Source organism: Felis catus, chromosome A1 (genome assembly GCF_018350175.1).
Source record: "Felis catus isolate Fca126 chromosome A1, F.catus_Fca126_mat1.0, whole genome shotgun sequence".
Taxonomy (NCBI): Eukaryota; Metazoa; Chordata; class Mammalia; order Carnivora; family Felidae; genus Felis; species Felis catus.
This window is the reverse complement of record NC_058368.1, coordinates 91,585,976-91,612,816: the sequence shown is the minus strand read 5'-3', so window position 1 is coordinate 91,612,816 and position 26,841 is coordinate 91,585,976. Positions and strand designations below refer to the sequence as shown.

At 38.0% G+C, this 26,841-nt stretch overlaps 1 protein-coding gene across 3 annotated transcripts in view; it reads right to left on the bottom strand.

The window, feature by feature from the left end:
• Nucleotides 1-4,721: 4,721 nt before the first annotated feature.
• The window catches only part of CLK4 (CDC like kinase 4), a 29,166-nt gene continuing 7,046 nt past the window's right edge, over nt 4,722-26,841 (bottom strand). For 2 of the 3 annotated variants that reach the window (XM_019830843.3, XM_003980656.6), the window contains exons 2-13: nt 25,279-25,439; nt 20,300-20,522; nt 19,095-19,185; nt 18,634-18,700; nt 14,212-14,328; nt 13,956-14,122; nt 13,663-13,757; nt 13,279-13,408; nt 9,956-10,038; nt 6,232-6,311; nt 5,486-5,576; nt 4,722-5,394 (exon numbers count right to left, since the gene is read on the bottom strand). In XM_019830843.3, the coding sequence (XP_019686402.1) occupies nt 5,254-5,394; nt 5,486-5,576; nt 6,232-6,311; nt 9,956-10,038; nt 13,279-13,408; nt 13,663-13,757; nt 13,956-14,122; nt 14,212-14,328; nt 18,634-18,700; nt 19,095-19,185; nt 20,300-20,522; nt 25,279-25,439 (1,446 nt within the window). In that variant the 3' untranslated portion in view covers nt 4,722-5,253. Of the gene's footprint in view, nt 5,395-5,485; nt 5,577-6,231; nt 6,312-9,955; nt 10,039-13,278; nt 13,409-13,662; nt 13,758-13,955; nt 14,123-14,211; nt 14,329-18,633; nt 18,701-19,094; nt 19,186-20,299; nt 20,523-21,638; nt 21,697-25,278; nt 25,440-26,841 lie in introns of those variants that run through there. The other variant, XM_019830853.2, reaches the window with a different exon arrangement.

Sequence of the window (26,841 nt, the reverse complement as noted above, 5' to 3'; positions counted from 1 at the left end):
AGCCAGCTTCCCTAAATGACTCAAATTAAGTGTATTCTTAATACCTATATCCCAAAAGGCTGGATTGACTGAGCCACCCAGGTGCCCCCAAACTAACCAGTCTTTCACTTTACATTCCCTCTATCAAAAAAAGAAAGAAAGAGAGAAAGAGAGAAAGAGAAAGAAAGAAAGAAAGAAAGAAAGAAAGAAAGAAAGAAAGAAAGAAAGAAAGAAAGAAAGAAAGAAAAACCAATTAGCTAACCAAGCAAAGCTTTAGCTTAAGGATTTAGCTGCAGACAGCAACCTCTTAAAATTGGTAAAATGATCAGGGCTTGGGATTCTTTCTCTCTGCCTCTCCTCCATGCACACTCTAAAAAATAAATGAACTTTAAAAAAAAGGTAAAATAATCAACTCTTTTAAGAATTAAAATTGTTTCGACCTATTTATTTGCAAACATTCAGTCTACTAAGCCAACAATTACTGATACCACTGTTGATACTATTATTTGTAATGAATCCTTCTGACCATAGTATTTGAAAATGTAGCCTGTTGGGGTGCCTCGGTGGCTCAGTCAGTTAAGCATCCGACTTTGGCTCAGGTCATGATCTCATGGTGCCTAAGTTCGAGCCTCAGATCTGGCTCTGTGCTGACAGTTCAGAGCCTGGAGCCTGCTTCAGATTCTGTGTCTCTATGTCTCTCTGCCTCTCCCTCCCTCCTCTCGTGTGTGTGTACTCTCTCTAAAAAATAAACATTAAAAAAAAAAAAAGAAAATGTAACTTGTTAAGCTGCACTGGATGTTTACATTTAAAATATTTTGTTTACGGGGCACCTCGGTGGCTCAGTCGGTTGAATGTCCGACTTTGGCTCAGGTCATGATCTTGTGGTCTGTGAGTTCAAGCCCCGCGTTGAGCTCTGTGCTGACAGCTCAGAACCTGGAACCTGCTTCAGATTCCGTGTCTCCCTCTCTCTCTGCCCCTCCCCCGCTTGCATTCTGTCTCTCAAAAATAAATAAAAATGTTAAAAACAATTTTCTTTTAAAGTTCTCATCACAAGAAAAAATTTTAACTGTGTGGTAATGGATGTTAACTAGACTTTGCAATATATACATATACTGTACACCTAAAACTAAAATGTCAATTATGCCTTAATTAAAGAAATTTTAAAGATATTTATATTGAGTGGGGAGTGAGGGGCAGAGAGGGGAGGGGGGAGAATCCCAAGCAGGCTCCACACTGTCAGCATGAAGACCCACTTGGGGCTCAATCTCATGAACCGTGAAGTCATGACCTAAGCCGGGATGAAGAGTCAGACGCTTAACCAACCATACCACACAGGTGCCCCTAAAAGTTTTTAAAAAACAAATAGCTTCAATTGTTTTAGAAACAGTAAACTATGAAGCATCAAATTATTATGAAAAACACCTAATTGCAAATGACCCATATATATTCATTGGCCATTCTAAACTTTTCCATCAGTGCTGAAGCTCTGGGCACTATCAGGTAAAAATCTGGTGCTTTCAGAAAATGAGTTCAGGGGGGCCTGGGTGGCTCAGGCGGTTGGGCATCCGACTCTTGATTTTGGCTCAGGTCGTATCTCACAGTTCATGAGTTCAAGTCCCGTGTCAGGCTCTGTGCTGACAGTACGGAGCCTGCTTGGGATTCTCTGTCCCTCTCTCTGCCCCTCCCGCAATCGTGTGCGCTCAAGCTCTCAATATAAACAAACTTAGAAAGGAAATCAGTTCAGAAGCACAAGGCTAAATATAAATAAATCCCTAAGAACCTCAGAGCTCACAGAAGGGAAGGTTGGCAATAGATACATAATGATCCCAGAGGTACCACCTTAACTACTAACACATTTCTTCTATCTTTAGTGAAATTTCACTATAATTTCCAAAATTCTAGAAATTTTACCTAGGAATTAGCAAACACTCTGTGAAGAATGTAAATACTTTTGAGAAGAGAATGTGGGTTAGCAATCATTAACTTCTTAAAAATAGCATGGATATTTTTTTCTTCTTACATCTTAAGTTCAGCTACTCAGAGAAAGTTAATTTCTGATGAAGAAAGCAAACACTGATTTGGGAATTGAAGCACTTGTAAGGAATAGGCCAGAGGCTTAGGTAATATGGCAGCACTGGTAGAATAGAAATAGAGGGGAAAATCAAGGATGGCAGACACCTTAACCTCCATAGCAACATTGTTAGGGTCAGGGAAAATCTCTTTACATCAAATGCTCCTTTAAAAATCCTCATCATACATATAGATGGCCAACAGACACACATGAAAAGATGCTCAATATCACCGTCAGGGAAATACAAATCAAAACTACAAGGAGCACCTCACACCTGTCAGAATGACTAAAATTAACAACTCAGGAAACAGGTGCTGGTGAGGATATGGACAAAGGAGTCCTCTTACACTGCTGGTGGGAATGCAAACTGGTGCAGCCACTCTGGAGAACAGGATGGAGGTTCCTCATAAGTTAAAAATAGAACTACTCCATGATCTAGCAATTGCACAACTAGGTATCTACCAAAAGATACAAAAATACAGATTTGAAGGGATACATGCACCCTGATGTTTATAGCAGCACTATCTATAGACAAATTATGGAAAAGAGCCCATCAAGTGATGGGTAAAGATGATAGGTAAAGATGTAAGGGGTGCTTGGGTGCTTCAGTTAAATGTCTTGACTCCTGATTTCCACTCAGGTCATGATCTCATGGTTTGTGCGATCGAGCCCATTGGACTGTGTTGACAGCATGGAGCCTGTTTGGGATTCTCTCCCTTTCACCTCTCCCTGCTCATGCATGCACTCTCCCAAAAAACAAAAGGTGTGTTCACACACACAGACACACACGGAGTATTACTCGGCCATAAAAAAGAATGAAATCTTGCCATTTGCAACATGGATGGAGCTAGAGTATCATGCTACATGAAGTAAGTCAAAATAAATACCTATGTGGATTTTAAGAAACCAAATGAACATAGCGGGTAAAAAAAAAAAAAAGGGAGGAAAACCAAGAAAGACTCTTAACTAAGAATTGATGGATTACCAGAGGGGAGGTGAGTGGGGGAGATGGGTTGAACAGGTGACGGGGATTAAGGAGCGCGCTGGTTAAATGTTTTTGAGAGAACGTGTGAGCGGGGAAGGGGCAGAGAGAGAGGGAGACACAGAATCTGAAGCCGGCTCCAGGCTCCCAGCTGTCAGCACAGAGCCCAATGCAGGGCTCGAACTCACGAACTACAAGATAGGGACCCGAGCCAAAGTTAGACACTTAACTGACTGAGCCACTCAGGCTCACCTAAGGACTGCAACTGTGATGAGCACTATGTATTGTTCAGTGTGGAGTCAAAATTCTATACCTGAAACAAATATTACACTGTATGTTAACTGGAATTTAAATAAAAACTTGAGAGAAAACAAAAAAACCTTGTCACACAGAATATAGTTCAACTATTATGAGGGCACATTTACTATATTTGGACTGCATCAGAAGCGTAAGCATAATTCACGCAGTGATTCTATGGTAAAATGTCAGCTTTCTTAAATTTCTAGTCAAATTCTGAAACATAAACCTTGTTATATTGGCCAATGCTGCCTGTGAATAATGTAGGGAACCCAGCCTGGTTTCGTGGTTTGTCATATGAAAAAATTCCATGTGTTCTATGTTTAAAATATATAGACTACTTAAATTCTAGTGTAGTGCACATAAAATGACAATACTTTCGATAAAAAAACCCTTGTATCTAAATAATTATGGATTCTACAACCAAAAATATTTCTACCTGGCAGTTCTTGTTTACTAAATTAACATGTATGTAGTTTCCTCCTCCTCTTTAATGTTGAGAGAGAGAGAGAGAGAGAGAGAGAGAGAGAGAGAGAGAGAGAGAGAGAGAGAGAGAAAGTGAGCGCATGCACGCGAGTGCACACACTGGGGAGGAACAGAGAGAAGAGGGTACAGAGGATCCAAAGCTGGCTCTGCCAACAGCAGAAAGCCCCATGCAGGGCTCAAACCATGAGATCATGACCTGAGCCAAAGTTAGAACCTTAACAGACTGAGCCACTCAGGTGTCCCTACCCTATAGTTTCTAATGTGAAAACAGGTAACAGTAAGAAAAAACACCTATAGGCAAACAAAAACTATCATGTTAACCAACCAATTATGGTCTGGAAATTTCTGCAGAGGTTTCTTCCCTAAGTGTTTTCCAATCACATCATTCTTTTGCTCCAGTAAAGATTATCACAAATATAAATTGCTTAATAACCTTAATTCTCATAGGCTGAGTGAAGTGACTTACTTCATTTAATACGGAAACTGATGCTAGAAAATTTCAAGACTCCTCACGATTTGGTATTAAAAATTAATCCTCAGGGGCACCTGGGTGGCTCAGTCAGTTCAGCAACCAACTTCAGCTCAGGTCATGATTTCACGGTTTTTGAGTCTGAGCCCTGCATCGGGATCTGTGTTGAGAGCTCAGAGCCTGGAGCCTGCTTTGGATTCTGTGTCTCCCTCTCTCTGCCCCTCCCCCACTCACACTGTCTCTCTCAAAAATAAACTTAAAAAAAAATTAACCCTCAGAGGCATCAGAATTCCTATTTCTGATGTGACTGTCCAGTTGGGACTTTAATCTTAAATGAAGTATGTGCTTTTATTAAAAAACATCTGTCATGATCGACAAATTGGATGCCTTTTCATGAATTCTACTTCTCACCACTGACATCACCCAAGGAGACAAAATACAATTCTTAAAATTTAATGAAATTCCAACAGTAAACATTTCCTATGGGTTTTGGTTTCCAATACCTGCCTATTGGGAGTTAATAATACTTATTACCTGTTCAACAATTACAGAAAAAAACTTTAAAGTTAAGAAAAGTTCTGGATTTGAGGTATATAAAGAATATTCATTAAGAATAAAGTAGTCAAGATTTCCTTTTACTCAAAAAAATCACTTCAAAGAGTTGACCTCCATGTACAAAAGACAAGATCAATCACGTTTATCACTGGACACAAAGAATATTCCAAAGGTCTTTAAAAATGGTAATTAATCTCAAAAAGAAAAAAATTTAACTTGTATAGTTCATTCATTATCAAGACCATACTTGCTTAACAAGGTAATTATGCTATTGATACAAAACATACAGTATTTACACTTAACTGTACAAAATAATTTAATGTTTACAAAAATATTAGAATGTTTAGAGTTGACTGACACAGTCTTAAGTAATCTCTTCTAGAGAAGTATATAGTAAGACCACTGATTTCCATTTCATTTCTTTTTTAATAAGTCAAAGAAAGGATGCTGCAAGGCTTCATCCAAGGTAATTCTTTTCACTGGATCATATTCTAACATTCTTCGTACCAGGTCAAACAGTTTCTCATGTTCTTCGTCATGAGAAAGCATAAATTCCTGGGGAAAGAAATATTTTTGTTGAAGAAAGATTTTAAAATTTTTAAAAACTTTTTTTTTAACCTTTATAATCTTTTTGTTTTCTTTTTACCTTTAATGGTTTGCAGCGTCTCCTAACATATCTACCAGCAGAACTATGTTCATCCCAATCTAGCTGGTTATGGTGAAAATACTTGCGTTTTCTACAAGAAAAAGAAGTCTGGATCAGTAAAAACAATACAAGAGCCACACGTTTACTCTGACCTCACTGGAACAGCTGGAAGCATGAACATCTATCTATGTAGACACACACACACGCATACAATTTTTTTAAATTCCCGCAATGACATACTAGATCAGACATATTTTCTAAAACATCTTCCTTAATCTTGCACCCTCTGAGGCTCTCGTGCCCCACCTGAGTGGTTCATGTACCGCACATGGATCCATTCCTGTGAATGTGGATTTCACTAGGTTTGGAATGGGGTGAAGCTATTTGCCAACCACTCTAGCATCCTGTGCAAAGACACACAGCTAGCTAGTGATAGTATGGAATACAAACGTAAACTGCTAGAACTCTCCAAAAATCAAGCTGTTTTTTACTACTCTATTATGTTTATAGCAAGTTAGGAAAACACTTCTGCAAAGTTTAACTGGAGTGTAAAAAGACGCTTTGTTTATTAGATCACATTACTGCATTACATACTGCATTACTTGTTAAAAATTTGACTTTATGGAGGAAAAAAAATTCGAAATCTGAAGTCCTGGAACAAGCAATAACAACAAAGTTGCGTTTTCTGTAGTTTGAATACAGGCCACTGCCCATTCCCAAGAAAGGGCTTTCATCTTAGAGCATACCTTGTTTTCTGAATCATGTGTGTTGGTATGGGTCCTAATATTCGTTCCATCATTGCCAGGTGCTCTTTACTATCATGAGTCTAAAACACAAAGGAAAAAGAAATTTAGCACTTTCCCTTCCCCTACTTGCACAATAAAGGAAAATATAAGAAAACAGCGCTGACACAAAAGGACTAGAGAGCTGCATAGTTTATATCACCCTCTACTTCAAAGATGGAACAATACTGAATGAGCTATATTAGCTGGTATAAACCAATAAAACTAAAGTCTGATATCCAACGTAAGTTCTGTATAGCAAGTGGATTAGACACATAATTTAATGTGAAACTGAACAATTTCCTTATTTGTTTTCATTTCTTGCACTGTTTACTGAAGAATGACTAGGGAACAGTACCAGAAAAATGGTCTCCTCATTTAATCAGCTGCTGACCCAAAACTGACTTTATTCACTAATGAAGATCCACGTGTTAACATTTACTATTCCTGGGCAATAAAAATACAGTTGTAATAATTCTCACAACAATCCTGAGCTCGTTATGTGGGAACATGAGTTTCAAAGGAGTTAAGATACTAGCCCAAGGTCATATAGCTCATGAATGAGAAAACGTAGCTATGAATCTAAGTCAAAACTCATCTTCAATCATAATAGGAACAGAGTTTTGGCTCAAGTGGAAGAGAGAAAACTGGCACGCTTAGAGCTGGAACGGTATGCTCCTAGATCAGAGGTTGGCAAACTTTTGTAAAGGTCCAAACAGTAAATATTTTAGACCTGGCTGGTTACAAATGGTCTGTGTCACATATTCTTTTTTGTTTAAAAGCAGGCATCAGACAGAATATCATCTGCCAACTCCTCAATCTGAAGAGCAGAGGCTTTTTAAAATCTATCAACCTATTGTTTCTAGCACATTGCTTCCAAAATGTTAAGGCCCTAATTCATGACAGGAGTTAAGTAATATTAACCCCACACTTTTATTTTTTTATTTTCCAAACCAATACAGCTTTTATTGCATCTTTAAAATATCACAAATAAGGGGTGCCTGGGTGGCTTGGTTAAGCATCCGACTTCGGCTCAGGTTAAGCGTCATGAGTTCGAGCCCTGCACTGGGCTCTGCACTGTCAGTGCAGTGCAGCTTGGAGTTTTTTCTCTCTCTTTCTCTCTGCCCCTATCCCACTCATGCTATCTCAAAATAAATTTTTAAAAATACGTATCACAAAGAAGTTGAAAAATCATCCAGCATCTTGTTATTCTGTAGCTGGACAACTTAGATCTTATTCACAAGTCTGTTGAACAGTTCCTTTTTCAGATACAACTCCAAACTTTTCTGATATCCTTGTTTTTAACTGTTGTAACTAGCTAAATCAAAGCGGCTGAGTTTGATACAAGTTCAATATCATTTCCTTCAAGAACTCATCTTTCTGGGCTTCTGAGAGATACTGAACAAGCAACACCTGGCCTCATCTGAATCCTGCAGATGTATTTTTCACCCAAGAAATTCTGCATTTCAACAAGAGAAACCACTCTCCTGAGTAACAACGATGATGGGGAAATGAGCATACACAGACGTCATCTTCTAATGGAAGCCCAGCGTAACACCCTTGACCATGTTCTGTATGGACAAAAAAGAACTGGCTACTCTGCTTGCACTAATTCCCCACCATTTTTGTCAACCTAGAGCCTCTTCTTTTTCTTTCCCAGGAGACAGAGTACACGGAGATGACTGGGTTCCTCTGGAGCGGTTCACAGTAACAGTGCCTCCCTTCACAGTGATGTTGACATTTTCTGGAATGTCGATGGTCTGACTGCCAAGAATCGTCTTCATTCTTGCAGTAGATGCAGCAAAGAGCTAGCTCCACATTTTTAAGAAGTTCCTTAGTTGAAGAATATTTTGGAGGATGCAATTCCAAATAGAAACTTTATCTCAAACCAATGTTAATAATCTGCACTTATGACCACAGAGTGATTTATAATCACAGATTATGTGAAGCAACTATTTTGTGTGTCAGAATGAAGAAATCATGCACGCACTCTACTCAACTTTTTCTTGACCTTCAGCTTACAAGACCAGATGCCACCTCCAAGAACTGAGTAGTCACTATGGTTGTAGGTATCAAGCTTGTCTACGAACTCAGAGTACTTTTAATAGGGTCTCTATGGATCAATGGATTAGAAACAGGAGAAGTCTGACAACGGGGTCCAACAAGCAGTGAACACACATTCTACAAGAGCCACCACCTAAGTGACTCTTACTTGTCATAGCTTCCTCTCCACCCTGCATGGCCCCCAACTTCAAATCAACCTCAACAGCAGGAACCAGAATCCACCAAATCTGCACCCTTGACCCCTACAACAAATCACAACACTTTGACCACATTAGAACCCTTCTTCAGTGGGTGCACAACCTAGATCTTCCAAGACTGTTAGATGTCAGTTGTAAGGAGAATTACAAGGGAAAAAAGCAGAGACTTAAATATGGCTTCCTACTTTTTGTTTTGCCAAATCAGGACTTTAATTTTAGAAAATTAACTATCAACAACTATTATCATCATTCCATGAAAAGGACATTTCAGTACCCAAAACAAAAAAGCTACAGGGATAATCTCGAAATAAAGGCCAGAATGACAAACTTACAAAATCATTTTCACTTTGGATTAGTCCACATTCTGGAAACCATGAACTTCTAGGAAACAAGTACCTTTCTATCCAAACAAGTCCATGATGAGTCAGTCCTTGCCTGACCTCACTTCCCCATTTATGCAAGACAGTCTGACAGCACTAACTACTGTTCCCTGACTAGAGAATGCTCTTTTGTGTATCTACACATTTATGGGTACAAGATCTTCCTGAGCTGGCCCCCACTCTCTCCAGTTTTCTGACAAACCTCTAACCATCCTTCTGGCAACTGGCTTAAACTCCTTACTTTCTCGGTGACACCTTCTCTGAAGAAATTTAACCCTCCATCTTTCCTGGGTTCCCACTACACTTTCTACATTGTTCCATTATAGCAAATAACACATTACACTGTAAGCTTTCCCACATTTATCTTTTACATGACTACCTGGAGGACAGAGATGTTGTCTTTCCAACTTTAAACACATAGTGCCTTAAAATGTGCCTAAGATGTCACAATAAAATATGACTTCTTGTTCCTGAATTATTTTATAAAACGGAGTGACTTGCTCATGGCCGTGGTAGTCAGCACAACCAGAACTGAATTATCACTGGCCACAGTAATGCTAATACAAATTTATGCAGGAGCTCAATAAAAAAATGAGAACACAAGACAATATGAACCATGTGAGAAAAACTCCAATCACATGCAAAACAGAATTATGAACACTCACCAAGAGCAGTATTTCATCCAACTATGGTTTTAGAGGATGACCATTCTGCACATATAAGGGTTTTCTGGGGAGTTTTTTTATTTGAGAGAGACAGAGAGCACATGAGTGGAGGACAGGGGCAGAGGGAAAGAGAAAGAGAGGGAGAATCCCAAGCAGGTTCCACACACAGCACAGAGCCCAACACGGGGCTCAATCCCACAACCCTGGGATCATGACCTGAGCCGAAATCAAGAGGTGCTCAACAAACTGAGCCACCCAGCCTCCCCATTTTATGTAAGTTTTAATATTAACACTACAGCAACTTTTCAAAACGCAGGCCAAAATTTTAACATGCTCTTAACACTGAAAATTAATTATGGAATGGCATTTACTAAATACATACCTGGAAGACTGTGAAACCAAGGTAATATTCAATAAGAATGCACCCTATGCTCCAAACATCACAAGGTTGAGACCAACCTAAAGCTGTAAAAACAAAAACACTTCTATACGCAACAATTTTTAACTGCCAATGTACCATATCCCTTCCCTCTATGCATGCTCTCTTTACAATAAATAAGATGGTAAACTCCAGGGTTATATTTTAGTTTCACGTAAAATGTTACTCGGTATGCTCTCACAATTCTCCATATCTTTACATCAAATTAGTGTTTATTGTGGGGGAGGGAGCATTTTATGTAAAGTAAGAGAGAGATTAGCAAATATTTTCCAAGTATAACTATCAATTTGTGCAAATACTCCATATTCTCTGATCTGTGTGCAATGGGGAGCATTGTTACTCGCAGTTCATGATGGTTCTAGGAAATTTTACATTTTATTATAGCAAATACAGGTTGACAAGCTCAGAATGTAACTACTAACCACTTCTCAACTTACCAACTTAATGCCTGAGTTTACTTCTTGCATTAAAACAACAAGAACCAGGGAGGGGGTGGTGGTGCCTGGGTGGTTGAGTGGGTCAAGCGTCAACTCCCGATTTTGGCTCAGGTCATGATCTCAGGGTTTGCTTCATGAGATTAAGCCCCACAGTGGGCTCTACACTGACAGCATGGAGCCTGCTTGGGATTCTGTCTCCCTCTCTCTCAGCCCCTCCCCCACTCATGCACTCTGCTCTCTCTCACAAACTTTTAAAAAAAAAAAAAAAAGGATCATGATTTCATGCCCTTCCCTTGGGCTCCGTGCTAGGCGTGGAGTCTGCTTAAGATTCCCTCTGCCCCTCTCCTGTTCCCACTCTCTCAAAAAAACAAAAAACCATGGTTTTAGATAAACTAAGATTATAAATGGGTATTATAAGCAGTTATGTTATAAGAATTATAGAGCTATTTAAAGTTCACAGAGAGAGATCTACTTATCTATGTACTTTTCAGGCTGTCTGTACATGATTATATATACCTCCACCTTCACAATTCTCAATGGCAATACTATTCAGGAAAAAATAAAATACCTAGTCTTAAGGTACTTAATTAGAAAGGAGAAGAGTAAATCATACAGATGTTTCAAAATTTTAAAGATCAAGTACTTAGTAAAACAATAATGTATAAATAAAACCTACTTTATCATTTTTTAAGTTGATTTACTCTGAGGGACAGAGATGTACACACATATGCACATGCAGGGCAGAGAAAGGGAGAGAGAGTCCCAAGCAGCCTCTGTGCTGTCAGCATGGAGCCTGACTTGGGGCTAAATCCCTTGAACTGTGAGATCATGACCTGAGCTGAAATCAAGAGTTGAGATGCTTAATTGACTGAGCCAGTCACCTAAGTGGCCCAATAAAACCTACTTTAAAGGACATTTTAATTACTTTCAGTAACATAAACGAATTTAAAGAAAAAGGAATAAACAAAATGTTCAAAAACCTTAACTATGATTTTGGTTGTTTTATTTATTCACTTTTTTTTTTTTTAAGTCATTTTAGTTAACCCTCACAGTGCCTGTGCCTATCATTTCAACAAATGGGTAACTGAGCAGGAGTCCACCTACAGTGACACATAAAAAAATCTGCAATTGATAGATCTTGGACCTAAAATGAACATCTATCTTCTCCAGCCATTCTTATCCAGCTTCTTCCTAGGTGACTGTAACCCTCTGCCACACACCATTCTAAATCATCTTGTTCTGAGAAGTTGGTCCTCATACTCTTTGGAATGCCCCATCGTTCACTTCTACCAACCTCTCCCAGCTTCATGTCTTTACTACAATACCAGACACGTGAGACCAACTGCATGACTACATCTTCCTCTCCAACCTAATTCTGCCTTAATCCTCAGGATTAACACTCCACAAAAACACAAAGGACCTTTCCCAACCTCTTTTCCTCAAAACCAATAACCCCAATTTTGAATTTATATGATCGATCTTTCTAGCCTGGCCATACTTGGAACTGTGTTATTGTCACTACTAAGAATACTATATCTTATCCAATCTAGGAGGTCAGTAAGATGTATGACTATTTTATGCACCAATAACAAAGCAAAAATGCCAATTATTTTGTGTTGTGCTCCCCATGTTAAAATGTGAGGGGGGAATCCACCTCTTAAAACTGACAACACACAAAGTTATGTCTTTTTAAGCTCTGAAAATGCCTCTCTGTCCACAAACTTTTCCCACACTCCTTTCCTAAACTATTGCAACACAACAGCTCCTTTCAGACCATATGAAGCAGAAATGGTATGATCATTCATTTCAAAGACAAGCTCGAAATTTTTGCTAACTTTGTAGTCACTGGCCACATGAGGCTGTTTTACATCTAACATTTAAATTAACATAAAATTTAGAATTCAGTTCCTCAGTCACAGTGGCCACACTGCAAGTACAGAGAAGCCCACATGTGGCCAATGGCTACCATACTGGACAATGCAGATATAGAAGGTTTCCATCACATGGAAAGTACTACTGACAAGCACTGCCTAATCTCAATTTCCTTACACCTTTACCAATCCTCCACCGTGGGTAAAAACTGTTAGTGTGCTTTCCTACTCTTATTCTGAATTACCAACTCCTACCAGCACATGTGAAAACTGGAAACTGACTCTAAAATTTCTACTAGCAAACTCAGTTGGACCTTACTTTTGGCTAATAAGCTTATTCCATGTATCTCTCAAGAGCATCTGATCTAAACTTCTCCCACTCTCTCCAAGCCCCCAACCTCTTCTCCTCCACTCCATAAACAAGACCTAGTCTCTGACATCTTAAGACATAAGATACACACTCCCTGAGTTCCCTCTTACTTCCAAACTCCGCACCTTAAGTCACTTTCTTCTTTAACCTTTCTGGTGTCAATGATTATCAAAGAAGCTCTCCTCTTAGACTAGCCCCCTCTTTCTTCTTGACCTCCGCCTGGCCCTTGACTCAGATGTCTGCCAACCAGACCTTTAGCATTTCTATAGTACCATGCTTTTGTGACATGAAAATAGGTACCCACATCACTTCAAAAATCACATTGCTGTGATGTACTTAGCCAAAAGAACTTGCCCTTTCAGGATCTTGTAAGATTAGCATGTTTAAAAAATAACCACCTGGAATATCTTTACAAATGGTATCCCATTTTTCCCACTCAGGAAGAATATTTATAGCAATGTCCAATTTTTAAGATAGTTACTATTTTCTGTACACTAAGAAAATCACACCCATCCCCTAAGTAAAAGGCATGGAGAAAAGAAAACCTCATCTTTAATTACAGTATCAGGAAGAGTAGTGTCTACTGACCCAAAATGACCTCTGGAGCTCTGTAATGCCGTGTAGAAACCAAAGTACTATGATGTTCATCATCGTATGTTGCACTTCCAAAGTCAACAACTTTGATATCTGTGTTTTTCAGAGTGCGTTCATCACGTTTCTAGAGAAACAAGAGTTGAGTCAACATGAAGATCAGTAAAGACACAAAAAACGTTACATATTTCAAAAGGCTTGCATATGAGCATCTTTTTGATTCTCAACATAATTCCAGGCAAAAGGTAAAGAAGGATGATCCTTTTAGGTTAAAAATCAGGCTATAACCAGTCTTAGAAGTCAAAATTACTCATCGAAGGGTCACCAAGCTAAATTAATTTTAAAAACCACCACCAAAATTAAAACAAGTCTTTAACTTACCATTTTAGAATTATATTTGACTACATAGTCAGACTTCACAAATAAAATATTTTCAGGCTTCAAATCTGTATGGGTTAATTTATTATGATGCAAAACTACAAGAAAACAAAAAGAAATCATTAGTTTCACCTACGTATTTCATCTGTATTGGGGGATAAGAAGGATCAGTAGTGGATATAGGGATTTCATCTTTACCTGTAACGTGTATTTTTAGTGACAATGTTTTGACATGTTGCTTGTATAATAAAAGCTTTTAATTTTCTGGTGTTTAAAAATTTATCAAGTATACTTACAATTTATTGACTGGCAGATCTGATATGCCATCTGCCTGATGTGGTCAATTTGAAATGGCAGAAAGCTATTTTCTTTAATGAAATCATAGGTACTAAGTCCCAGCAGTTCAAACACAATACAAACATGACCATGATGATCAAACCACTCTAGCATCTGGACACATCGGCTAAAACAGAGCAAATAAAAATGAGTCAGTTCAGAGAATTCTGATTATTTTAGGCAAGATGATGGATCACAATTCAAGTTTATACTTACAAGACGCTATTGGGATCGGTACTATTTAAATGCTCCAATACTTGGATTTCTGAACGAGCTGCTTCACGGTATCGACCTACATTTTTTACAATTTTCACTGCTACATGTATGCCATCCCTTAAAAACAAAATTAAGATGAAAACGGTAGAGGAGCAGAATGAAAACACGTATCCCTAAAGCATCATCTTACTGAGTATTAATTACTCTATGCTATTTTTCTAAAATAATCTTTCAGGGCATTTTATACCAGATTCCATATAACATTTCTTCAAAACAGTCTGGCAAAACACACTTTCTATGGAGCGATAATTCCCTTAATACAAATTTTAATGTTTGTTTCCAGAATTTTATCTAGATTTTATACCAAAAGAAAAAAAAAGGGTGCCTGGGTGGCTCAGTTAATAAACGTCAGACTTCAGCTCAGGTCATGATCTCATGGTTCGAGGTCTGAGCCCAGCATCAGGCTCTATGCTGACAGCTCAGAGCCTGGTGCCTGCTTCAAATTCTGTGTCTCCCTCTCTCTCTGCCCCTCCCCTGTCCACACTCTGGCTCTGGCGCACTCTCTCAAAAACAAACACTAAAAAAATAATTAAGATAAAAATAAATCCTCAAACAGAATATGCTACTGCTGAAAGCATTTGCTCAATCACCTAGACAGACCTGCCCTGTGCCAGGTGTGTAGAGCACAGGGGTTAGTCAAGACGAGGGTCATCACTATGTACCTCACAGCCTAACAGAAAAGAAACACATGAACAACTGACAGTGTTGCAAATGCTTGGTATGAGCTTATACAAAGAGGTAGGAGAGCCAAAAAATTAGAGAGGGGAAGCTCTAATTTATTCAAAGAAGAGGTGACACACAACTGAGCCCTGAAAGACAGCCAGCAGCCTATAAAATGTGGGAGGAAAAGGAACACATTCATTAAAGGAGATACCATCAGTAAGTCATGAAGTTGAGAAAATGCTTACTAGCACATTCACTGATACAAGTAGGTAGAAATAACTAGAGCATAAGCTCTAGATTGGTTACCTATAATACTTCCTAAAAAGTATCAAGCCACAAATGATTTTGAGAAAATGGATTTCTAAATTCTCAAATTCCTTTTATCCTCTTGTCTTGAATTTTTTAATGTTTACTCATTTTTGAGAGAGAGAGGGAATAGAGAGAGACAGAGTGTGAGCAGAGGAGGGGCAGAGAGAGGGAGACACAGAATCTGAAGCAGGTTCCAGCCCCCAAGCTGTCAGCACAGAGCCTGAAGCAGGGCTCAAACTCACCAAGAGTGAGATCACGACCTGAGCTGAAGTCTGACGCTTAACTGACTGAGCCACCCAGGTGCCCCTATCCTCTTTTCTAAATCTGATCTTCCTGAAGATGAACCAGCATTCAAGCCTCTTTTTTTTGTTTTTTTTTAAACTATGGCCCTTCCATTTGATGTAAGAAAACCTCATACATCCCTCATTATTAAGATATATAACCTAGAATGTAAAAAAAAAAAAAAAAAAAAAATCTTTGGGACAAACAAACTTTTCTAGTAGCTGGATAGCAAGCCTTTCTCTAAGTCCGGTGGTTTCCAATTTACTGCTTTCACCAAAGCCCCAACGAAGTTGTGGGCTAATAAATCATTAAAACTTATTTTGATGATAATCTCCCTAGGACATTTGGCATATATCTCAAGGTTGCTATGAAACCGCTGTGACAAAACTCCCTTCTAACTCTTAATATATGACCAAGATTTCTTGGTGCTTATGGCTCTAGAAAAGAAAATAAAGATGTTAGCTAACACCACTACAGTAATTAACTGCAATGAACAGACGTATACCTTAAACTTACACAATGTTACATTACAAACAACTATATCTCAAAAAAAAAAAAAAAAGGAAACACATTTAATGCTAAAGCATTTAAGATGTTTATGAATACATGTACTTTTTTTTTTGAAATCCCAACCAACCCAATAAAAGACACATTTCCAATTAAATTTTATATTTAGTCCCAGTAACCATCAAAATTCGCAATAGATTTATACTTGATCAACTGAATACCGTTTACTGGAATATCTCAAGTACTCTCTTGGAATCTCAAGTTTTAAGAGAGCATTAATAGGGCAACTGGTAAAGTCTGAGTAAGATCTGTAGATCAGCTGGCAAAATTTGAAAATATAACACATGAATGTATACAGCAAATTATAAAGAAAATACTGTAAAATGTTAACATGAGGAATCTGCGTGAAGGATATATGGGAATTTTTTCAACTATTCCAGAAAATTCTAGGAGTCTGCAAATATTTCAAAAGTTCACTTCACAGGGCTCCTGGGTTTGTTGGTTAAGCATCTGACTCTTGGTTTCAGCTCAGGTCATGATCTCACAGTTTGTGGGATTGAAACCTGCATCGGGCTCTGTGCGGACAGCACAGAACCTGCTTGGGATTCTCTCCCTGCCCCTCCCCTGTGCATGTGCTTGTGCTCTCCTCAAAATAAATAAACGTTAAAAAAAATAGGACTTCACATTCACATTTTTATTGAAAAGACAGTGTGATAATGAACTTTAGGATAATATACTTTATGGAAAATGGAATGAAAATATGTTCAAGAATAAAACATGTTTAAGCATTCAAGAGTTGGTTCATGAATAAAGGTAGCTATCAAATTGCTATAATATTTAGATTCTCAAATATACTTAAGAACAGTTTTTAAATAATATATTAATGTTTAAATAAGCTGGAAATTATATCTGTCCCCAACCATTTTATTTTTTTTATTTTTTATTTTTTTTCAATATATGAAGTTTATTGTCAAATTGGTTTCCATACAACACCCAGTGCTCATCCCAAAAGGTGCCCTCCTCAATACCAATCACCCACCCTCCCCTCCCTCCCACCCTGTCCCCAACCATTTTAGGATGAAAAATTTTAAATGTCAATTTAGAAATGTGCAGTTGAGGGGCCCCTGGGTGGCTCAGACGGTTGAGCATCTGACTTTGGCTAAGGTCATGATCTCACAGCTCATGAGTTAGAGCCCCACATCGGGCTCTGTGCTGACAGAGCCTGGAGCCTGCTTCTGCTTCAGTGTCTCCCTCTCTCTCTGCCCCTAACCCACTCGCATTCTGTCTCTGTCTCTCTCAAAAATAAACAAACATTTAAAAAAATATATTTAAAAAAAAAAAAAAAAAAAAAGAAATGTGCAGTTGAGGGGCGCCTGAGTGGCTCAGTCAGGTAAGCGTCTGACTTCGGCTCAGGTCATGATCTCATGGTTCCTGAGTCCGAGCCCCGCGTCGGGCTCTGGACTGACAGCTCAGAGACTAGAGCCCGCTTCAGATTCTGTGTCTCCCTCTGTCTGCCCCTCCACTGCTTGCATTCTGACACTTGCGTTGTCTCAAAAATAAACAAACATTAGAAATGTGCAGCTGAAATGAACTGTGTTTTAAAACAGGTTTACTTATTAAAAAGTCTGCAAACTACAGAACAGAGGTTCTGGAGGAAAATGTTGATGTGAGACACAGGGTCAAAACACAAAGGGCTTTTACTAAGTCATTAAAGAATTTGGACTTTTTTCTGCAGGCTTTAAAGTAACAGAATTCCTTCGTAGTTTAAGATGCTAACTCTTAATATGCAAATATTATCCTTTGGGAATGAAGATTTTTGTTTTATTTTGTTGCCATAAATACTTTTATTTCATGAAGGCTGAAGAAACAGTGTACAAAATCGGCATGATACAGCACAAATGAAAAAAATGATAAAATAACATTCTTCAGGTAATAGCTAGTACTTTATAGCAGACTACTTCTTCTCCAAAGATAATTATGGATTGTTCCAAAATAAAGCTAAATAGAATGTTCTTAAACCTCTTAAATGCAAGATGCTCCCTTCTACTCCCTTAGCTACACTACAGAGCAGATTGCTTTTTACTAGGCCATTTCTTCCATGTGCAATTTTCAGATCGGGAATAAATGTTTTTGACCAAGATTAGACAAACTTTATTGTCTCTGCTACTCAAAACTAAAGTAAAGCACTCTAAATCTCACATAAGGGCCAAGGCCTAAGTTCTGGGAAATTCCTTTACTCAAAGATTCACTTTAATTTCAACACCCCATCTGATAGAATTTGTCAATTTTTTTTGTTTTTTTTTAAGATTGTTTTTTTTTTAAGTGATCTCTACACCCAACATGGGGCTCAAACTCACAACCCTGAAATCAAGAGTCACGTGCTCCACCAACGGAGCCAGCCAGGAACCCTGAAATTCATCTGCATTCTTGACCAAAACCCACACCCATGATAAATAACCAGACACAGTTCAAGAAATTTTGGGTATTTATACCACCTAGGAAAACAAGTGGCCACCTCTTAAAAATGCCATTTCATTTAAATCACAGATCCTTCCCTACCCAAAATATCAGAATGTTCAAAAAAGGAAAAAACAAACTTACATGCCATGATCAATGCACTCTACAACTTTGCCAAAGGCCCCTTCACCCAAAGTGTCCACGATTTCATCTAAAGTAAGGGAGGAGAAAAAGGAGTAAGTACTTGAGTATAAATTATCTAGTTATTCAAACAATGAATACTTAAGTGTGGAATATTTTCAAATGATGTCTATTAAAGCATAACTAAGGTTTCAGCACTCAAATTATTTTATTTTCAGCTGCTACAAAAACAATTAGATAGAGCTATCTTTCTTGCTCTAAGCTCAAATTCCACTGATTATTTTGGAACTTTAGAGTAGAAATATTTAAATTCTATAGAAAAGAAGAAATACAAAAGAACAAACAAACCCACAAAAAACAAAACAAAAAAGCAATGAAGAGTTCTTTAGCCCCCCGCTGACAACTATTCTTAAAAAGATTATTCTGTCTGCAAAGTTAAAAAAGTGTTGAAAAATATTCTATACATCTTGCTCTTAGAACGTCTCCACTTTGACAGATCAGGTGACCCTCCTCATCATCCTCTATACTCCTGGATCTTTTCCTTCGGTGGCTCTTCTGGAACGGCAAGTGGGCAGCACCAAGATCGTCCAGCCAATCAATATATCAGAGTGAATTCAGGGCAGAATACGCAATTCATTCAGCGGGGAGATATTCAGGCATTCAGATAAGCACCAGGCCACGAACAGTTGGCAGGAGCAATTTCAAATTCAGTCCCCAGAAATTCACAGGGCACAGTTTATGTTACAGAAGAAAAACATGGCAAGGAACAGATTTTCAGATAAGATACTTAAAGTGGCAATAGAAAAAAAACAACACAATTGTCTCTTTAAAATACTGATTTAATTGAAGTCTGAAATTTAAAGAATGCAATGTCATGATCTACTTATCTCTTGTTATAAAATAGCATATGCTGTGAATTGAGATGTCTAGTTTGTTGGGGGGGGAGGTTTTAAAATGTCAAAATTAGCTGAAACTATTTAGCAATATTTTAAAATACACATAATTAAAGGGGGAAATAAAAGCTAGTTAATTTCCATGTTCACTCTAATCAAAACTTGGGGAAGGAAACAATTTATTCAAAGTTTACTGATTAAACAGGTGAAGATGTCTGAGTGTAAAAAAAGGCAAACTTTTTGGATAACGCACTTTCCATTCAGCACCCATTTCAGAATTTCAGTGCAACTAGCTGCAGACAATGATGCACTGTGCTCTGGGACTATGCTATATATAGAGTACACTTAAGTATCCACCAGTGCAAAGTTCTAGAGATGTTTCCAACCATTAGGAAAAGGGCTTCTTTTAAAGTAAAAAACAAAAACAAAAAAAAAGTTTACTATAAAAGAAAAGATGGGTGCTTTAATTTTTCATAAGATTATATTACAAAACATAAAAATATTTTTAATATTAAAATTTAATATTAAAATCAAGAACTCATGATCTGGATTGCAGAAAATGAGTAAATATGGGCAAACGAAGGCTACCTAATAAATACAGATTAGCTATGAAAATTTGGATGTTTAAGGATTCAAGTAATATAAACACATTTATAATATATCCAAATAATATTACATATATATATATATATAAACTTTTTCAAACTTACTGGCTCATTAAGAGTTTTTACACACAAATAAGCATCCACCCAAAATAAAAACAAAATCAATCATACCGAACGTGACTGTTGACTTGAACAGTGTCTATTACGCTTCCTTTTAGGACTGCTTCTCCTACTTCGGACCGAAGATTTACTGCAGTGGATTCGATAACTGCTTTCAACGTCTCTGTGATAATGTCTAGGAACATAGCCTTCGCAGTAGTCATTTCTATATTCATCAACATATCTCCGGTCCCGATAATCTCTCTCATTCAAGGACCTCGCTTCTAAATAATGACTGCAAACACATTAAAGGATTTCAAATTATTCTCTTCATCCTGGAACTGTGGTTCAAACAAAACATTCTCTCAAGAATTCCTGGTTTAAACAGCTAACTTGATAAAAAGAAAAAACCTCAAATTGATGAATTAGAATTTATACTTATCTCACAAACTTAAGACATAATTTTACTTTAACCAACAAGCGAGTTCATATTCTCCATCAGATAGACTGCTATCAAACACCTCAGATCAAAGAACAAAGCTTGAGTCAATTATGTTCAGTGTTTACTTGATTAAGTGTCCCTGTACCTTTTGAAGAAAGTTAACACCAAAAATTCACCAGTCTTATGATATATGCAACTGTAACTAAGCTTTCTTTTCTCAGAGAGCCACACACAATCAGAGGCAGGCAAAACAGGATTCCTTTCTCTTTTAATGTTAAGCGAATTTTAGATATCCCCGGCACACACATAACTCTTTCATGAAAGGTGTACTGGAGCTCGAAGTGATCTTACATGTATTCCAGACCTTTCATTTTACAGATGACTAAATTAAGATCCCAAGGACAATGATTTGCCATGGCTGTAGAGCATTCTAATTCCTATTATAAGGGCCAATTTTATTACACATATCACATATCACCTATGCCACCTTCTCTCCTCTTTGTATTCCTAGCTTCCTGTTACTCCTCTTTGAGAAAGACAACATAGCTTTTGAAGGCTGCCTCATGTGCCAAAGATATTAAACTACATCCCCCCCACAAATGAGAAAAGGATCTTGTTAATTGCTTGCCTAGGATTACAACAGACCCACCCCCACCACCCTACTTCCCTTTGCATTTCTAACTTCCTGTCATTCTTACTTGCAAAATACTCAAAAATTCTACATGGGAAACCGCATCATCTAGTGCCATAGTGGTTAACTTCTGAATCCACAGATCCCTTTAAAAATCTGATGAAAGCTATGGACCCTCTCACTTAAGAAATGCACAAATGCATAAACAAAACTTGGCAAGGAATTTCACAGAGGTCACGGACCTCAGGAAGTCAATGGATCCCAGTTAAGTATCCTTGATCTGATGGAAAGAAAAGGACATAGATTCAATTGGCCCAGTTTCCCGTCCCCCTCTCTACCTGGGATGGTGTCCTCTTCAACAGAGTGCGAAGCTTCAAGAGGGATGCACATGGAGCACTGAGGGAGAGAGGGGACACCTGCCCAGTCAGACAAATCGGCTAAAAGAATCCTGACAAGCAATGGAGTGACAGATGTTGACTAGACTGCCCTCACCAACCTCATTCTCTCCCCAGAATATGCTGTTGTTCATTTTCCCAGGGGCTGGCTTAGGCAGAAATAAAGGGAAAGCATCTCTAAACTGCTACTCAACAGGGCTGGCAGAATATCCAGGCTGAGGAAATGCAGAAACCCCCTTCTCCCTTTCCCCAGTGTCAATCTTAAGTTCTAACCATTGGAGAAACAACTTGGGGTATCAGGGTAAGACTGTGAGTCGACTTGGTTTGGACCTGTCAGGGAGAGATCTGTAATACATCAGCCTAGAAATTACCATACTCTCAAGGGCATCCTTTTCAATTCTGTAAGGCGTCCTTCCTATAAAAGTCCAAAATCTATCAGAAAAAAATAGTACTAATAATCTTTAGCTGGAATAGTGCATAAAATTAGAGTTGCAGATAATCCATAAACAATCTACAGACTAACAAACATGAGGTGAAGCCATGAGGATAAACTAGAAAAATGAGGGACCTCTTCAATCTCTAACAACCAAGCCTTAGAGATTACATAAACAAAGTCTACAGAATCATAAAGGCCATGTATGGACAGAGTAGACAAGATGAACAGATTGATTTAAATTCTAAAATATTCACTGAATATCCAGTGAATATTTTACTGTAGTCCTTCAAAATAGCCAAGACTAATGAGGCTACGGGCATTCGTTTTTATTTCCACACAGGTCCTGTGGAAGATAAAAAAATATATATAAGGCAAAATCCCTGCCAACAAATAATGAACAATTTGAGATCATTCACATAAAAACAAAACTCGACAATGCAGGAAATGCTGAAAGGTTGCACGAGTGCTTAGGATCATAGAGGGGAAAAAACTCAAACTGCTTAAAATGGTCAGAGAAGACTTCATAAAAAAGCAAAGAGTTGCATCTTAAAGGGAAGTCAAGATTTGGACAAGGTGGCAAGCAGAAGAAATGGGAGGGGAGAAGAATAGCGTATGACCATCTCACACTTACAGATCACCTGTAGCCACAATGGCTTGGAGATGGGTGGTCTACGTATTACTTGAGAAACAGTGCATGGACACTACAGCAAGACCACTGTTCACATAGGGAATGAACAGAAGCAAATAAAATAAGCTGGAAACAGATCATGCAAAATCTTGCATGCCAGGCTAAGGCGTTTAAAACAGTGTTTCTCAAAGGGTGGTCTGTTTATCAATCATATCAAAATATGGAATTATTAAAAATGAAGATCCCTCAGCCCCAGGTCAGACTAACTCCATCTATATATGGTAATATGCATTTTAAACATACCTCTGAGACACTTCTGTTCATACTAAAGTTTGAGAATCTTTGGTTTAAGACTTGATACTCTATATTACATAAGAAAACACGTAAAAACTATTAACACAATATATAAAGTTGTTTGAAGCCATATCAGTCTTCCTGATACAGAACTAGAATTAGTACAAAACTAATTAAACCTGTAACAAGGGAGACCAATTCACAGGTTACTGGCAAAAGACAAATAAGAAAGAAGAGACACTCTGCAATACATACAAAAAAAGGTTTAAAAATTGATATATATTAAAAGCTCTTATAAATCAGTAAAATACTCTGTAAGAGAAAAAAATGGGCATTGGACAAACTCACTAAAAATTTAAAAATTCAAATTAAAACACTATTCTTGGCATTTCAAAATGCCAATATTGGTAAGAGCAAGAAAGAGTATATTGTACAACTTGGTACAAACTTTCAAAAAAAAAGACATCAATATGTAGCAAGAGCTTTGTACCGTTAAAGAGTTCACACCCTTTAATTTAAAAATGTCCCTTCTCAGGGGCACCTGGTGGCTCAGTTAAGTGTCCAACTTTGGTTCAGGTCATGATCTCACGGTTCATGAGTTTGAGGCCCCTGTCAGGCTCTGTGCTGACAGCTCTAAGCCTGGAGCCTGTTTTTGGATCCCGTGTCTCCGTCTCTCACTGACCCTCCCCTGTTCCCGCGGTCTCTCTCTCTCAAAAATAAGTAAGACATTAAAAAAAAAAAAAAAAAAAAAAAGTTTTTTTTAAATGTCCCTTCTTAGAACCTATTTTCAGGAAATAATCAGAGGCAAAGACTCACATAGAAAGATTTTTTTAAGAATAGAATAATGGGGGTCTAGGATCCTCCCAAGGACACCTTCTTTACAGTTTATGGCAATTCTCATTCTTTTCAATAATTTTGTAAAAAATACTGTTGTAAAGTTTTTTTTATCTTCAAAAAGACTATCAGATATTAGAATATTCCACATTATGGAGAACAATTACCATTAGACACCTCTGGTGTCAATGTCAAAGACTACACAGGCCTGCTGTTTAACTGGACTGACGTAGTATATTTATGTAGTTAATAATAAACAAGAACTGTCCACTCAAATCACTTCCTTCCTACATAAGAAACCTATGTATCATTAGTACTATGATGTTAATTTAAGACTTACAGGACATTCTGTATTTATTAATAAAAGGGTACAGATGTTTCTCTACAGTGCATTAATTAGCTCAGGTCATTGCAATCCTGGCGCAAACCCTCCCTCTTCCCCATGTAACAGTGTGTGATGAAGAAAGATTAATCTGTGGTGACTACCCACAAGCTCACTGTTCCGCAGAACAAGTCTGTTTTAGCATGGAGAAGGAAAAAAATTACATACTGTTTTTTAAAGTAACCCCAGCTGGCTAATTTAGAAAGCAATCTGGCAAACAGTTTCAATGGAACATCTACAAAACAAGGAGAAAACATAGAACCAACAAAACAAATGAGAAAGGGAAGTTAATGGAAGACAGACTGAAAGAAATGCTACTCACCTAGCCTTTCTTTAATCATTTAGGTACTTTAAAATTCCTTTAATTCTCTGTAAATGTATTACCTCCAAATTTTACAGTAAGAGTATAATTAAACAGGACACATGCTACTGAAAAATTTTTATTGAAGCCTTTCCCTAAATTACTGGTTCTTACAATAACCTTCTAAAAAACCTACACACATTCACTGGCCTTATCTACAAATGTAACCTACAGAACACAGTGTAAGCGACGAGTCCTCTATGTACTTTACCATTCCCAAATAATACATGCTGGTTTTCTCATCTAGTTGAACTCTCCCTACCCCTCATTCTCTCTCCCTTGTGGAACCTAAACAAGCATCCCAAAATACATATCTCCTCCTACATACAAGTTAAAGGCACATACTGGACATTCTATCATCACTATTACTTAACTGTTTGTGTGTCTCACCACCCCAACTACATTACTGGCAGCTGGGACTCAACTATCTCCCACCACTCCCAGATAGATGTAGATAAATAAGGTTTGCTCACAGCTGTAGTCTCGGCACCTATATAGTGCCTAGCCTGTAATAGGAATTCAATAAACATCAACTGAATATTTGTTGACTTAAATATAAAACAATCTGACAGAATAAAGCTGCGTAAGCTAACGAGAAATCATTAAAACTACTAGTGGTAAAATGTTACTGATTCAAGAGTGATTTACCAATCAGATTCTTTAAACTGGTGATGTGGTTTACAATGTCTGTTCTCTTGCGTACTGCTGTGGGACCTCCTCTTCCGTTTGTGACTTCCACTGTAGCTTTCATGTCCCCAGCTTTCTCTGCTATCCCAATCAGGGCAGTGAGTTCTTTTGGAATGACGCATCTGTTAACGGAAATGAAAAGTTGTGGAGGTTATAGATGGCTACGTTTAGTAAATAAAATATTACACATTATTTAAATAAAACACTCAGCACATGGGGTCATACATGTTCTAAAATCTTTGTAGATGATGTTTCCCAAGGCATGCGACACCATTCCACAGTGTGTCAGATGACTGTAAGTGGCATACAGACCGAGTACTAAATTATGCATAACATTGTGAGACCTTAACAATACGTTCTCTTTCAGTTCTTCTGGATTAATTAGCAGCTTAGTGTTTATCTTCAACTAACCCTTGCTAACTGCCACTGTAAAAACAGTAAAAGGGCCAGGATTCAGACTCAGAACCTCCAGTAGACAACAATATCCAGCTAGAAATTAATAATTTGGGGGCTTTAATTCATTTTTATCTTAAAAAATAAGATTTTAAGTAATCTCTACATCCATTGGGGCCTCGAACTCACAACCCAGAGATCAAGAGTCACACACTACAACAACTGAGCTAGCTAGGCACCCCTTACCTTCTTTTTATAATCAACGATCTCCTTTTAAGTTATTGATATGATTTCCTTTAAAAATGTTTATTTTTAAAATATTTACTTAGAGACAGGGAGAAAGAACGAGCACAGGAAGGACACAGAGAGAAGGAGAGAGAGAATCCCAAGGAGTCTCCATGCTGTCAATGCAGAGCCCAACTTGGGGCTTGATCTCACCAACCATGAGATAATGACCTGAGCCGATATCAAGAGTGGGCACATAACCCCCCAAAAAATGTTATCTTTAAAATATGAGCTATTTTAGGGGAGCCTGGGTGGCTCAGTAGCTTAAGCCTCCATCTCTTGGTTTTGGCTCAGATCATGATCTCACAATTTGTTAGTTCAAGTCCTGCCTGGGATTCTCCTTCTCTCTCCCTCTCTCTCTGCCCCTCCTGCATGTGCTCTCTCAAAATACAAACTTTAAAAAATTTAAAAAATATATTTTAAAGAGAAATATCATGGGGTGCCTGGGCTGCTCAGTTACTTATGTGCCCAACTCTTGATTTCAACTTGGGTCTGCTCTCAGGATTCCTGGGATGAAGTCCTTGCGTCTATAGCCTGCTTGCGATTCTCTCTCTCCCTGCCCCTTCTCCCCTGGCACATACTCGCTCACAAAATAAACTTAAAAAAGAAGAGAGAGAGAAATAGCGTGCCATACAGCTTTGGCAAAATTCTGTAACACAAACAACTGAAGTCAGAGAAACATTCAGGTATACTAAATATAGGGGATGACGTCTTACAAGTAAAGAGCCAGTAATGAAGCTTCTTTTTCTCAAAAACTAGAGAGAATTGCTTTTGCTACATCTCAGGATGACTCCAAGCTTTGGGGAAAAAACTAGGAGGTGAGTGGAACACAGTATTCAGAGACTG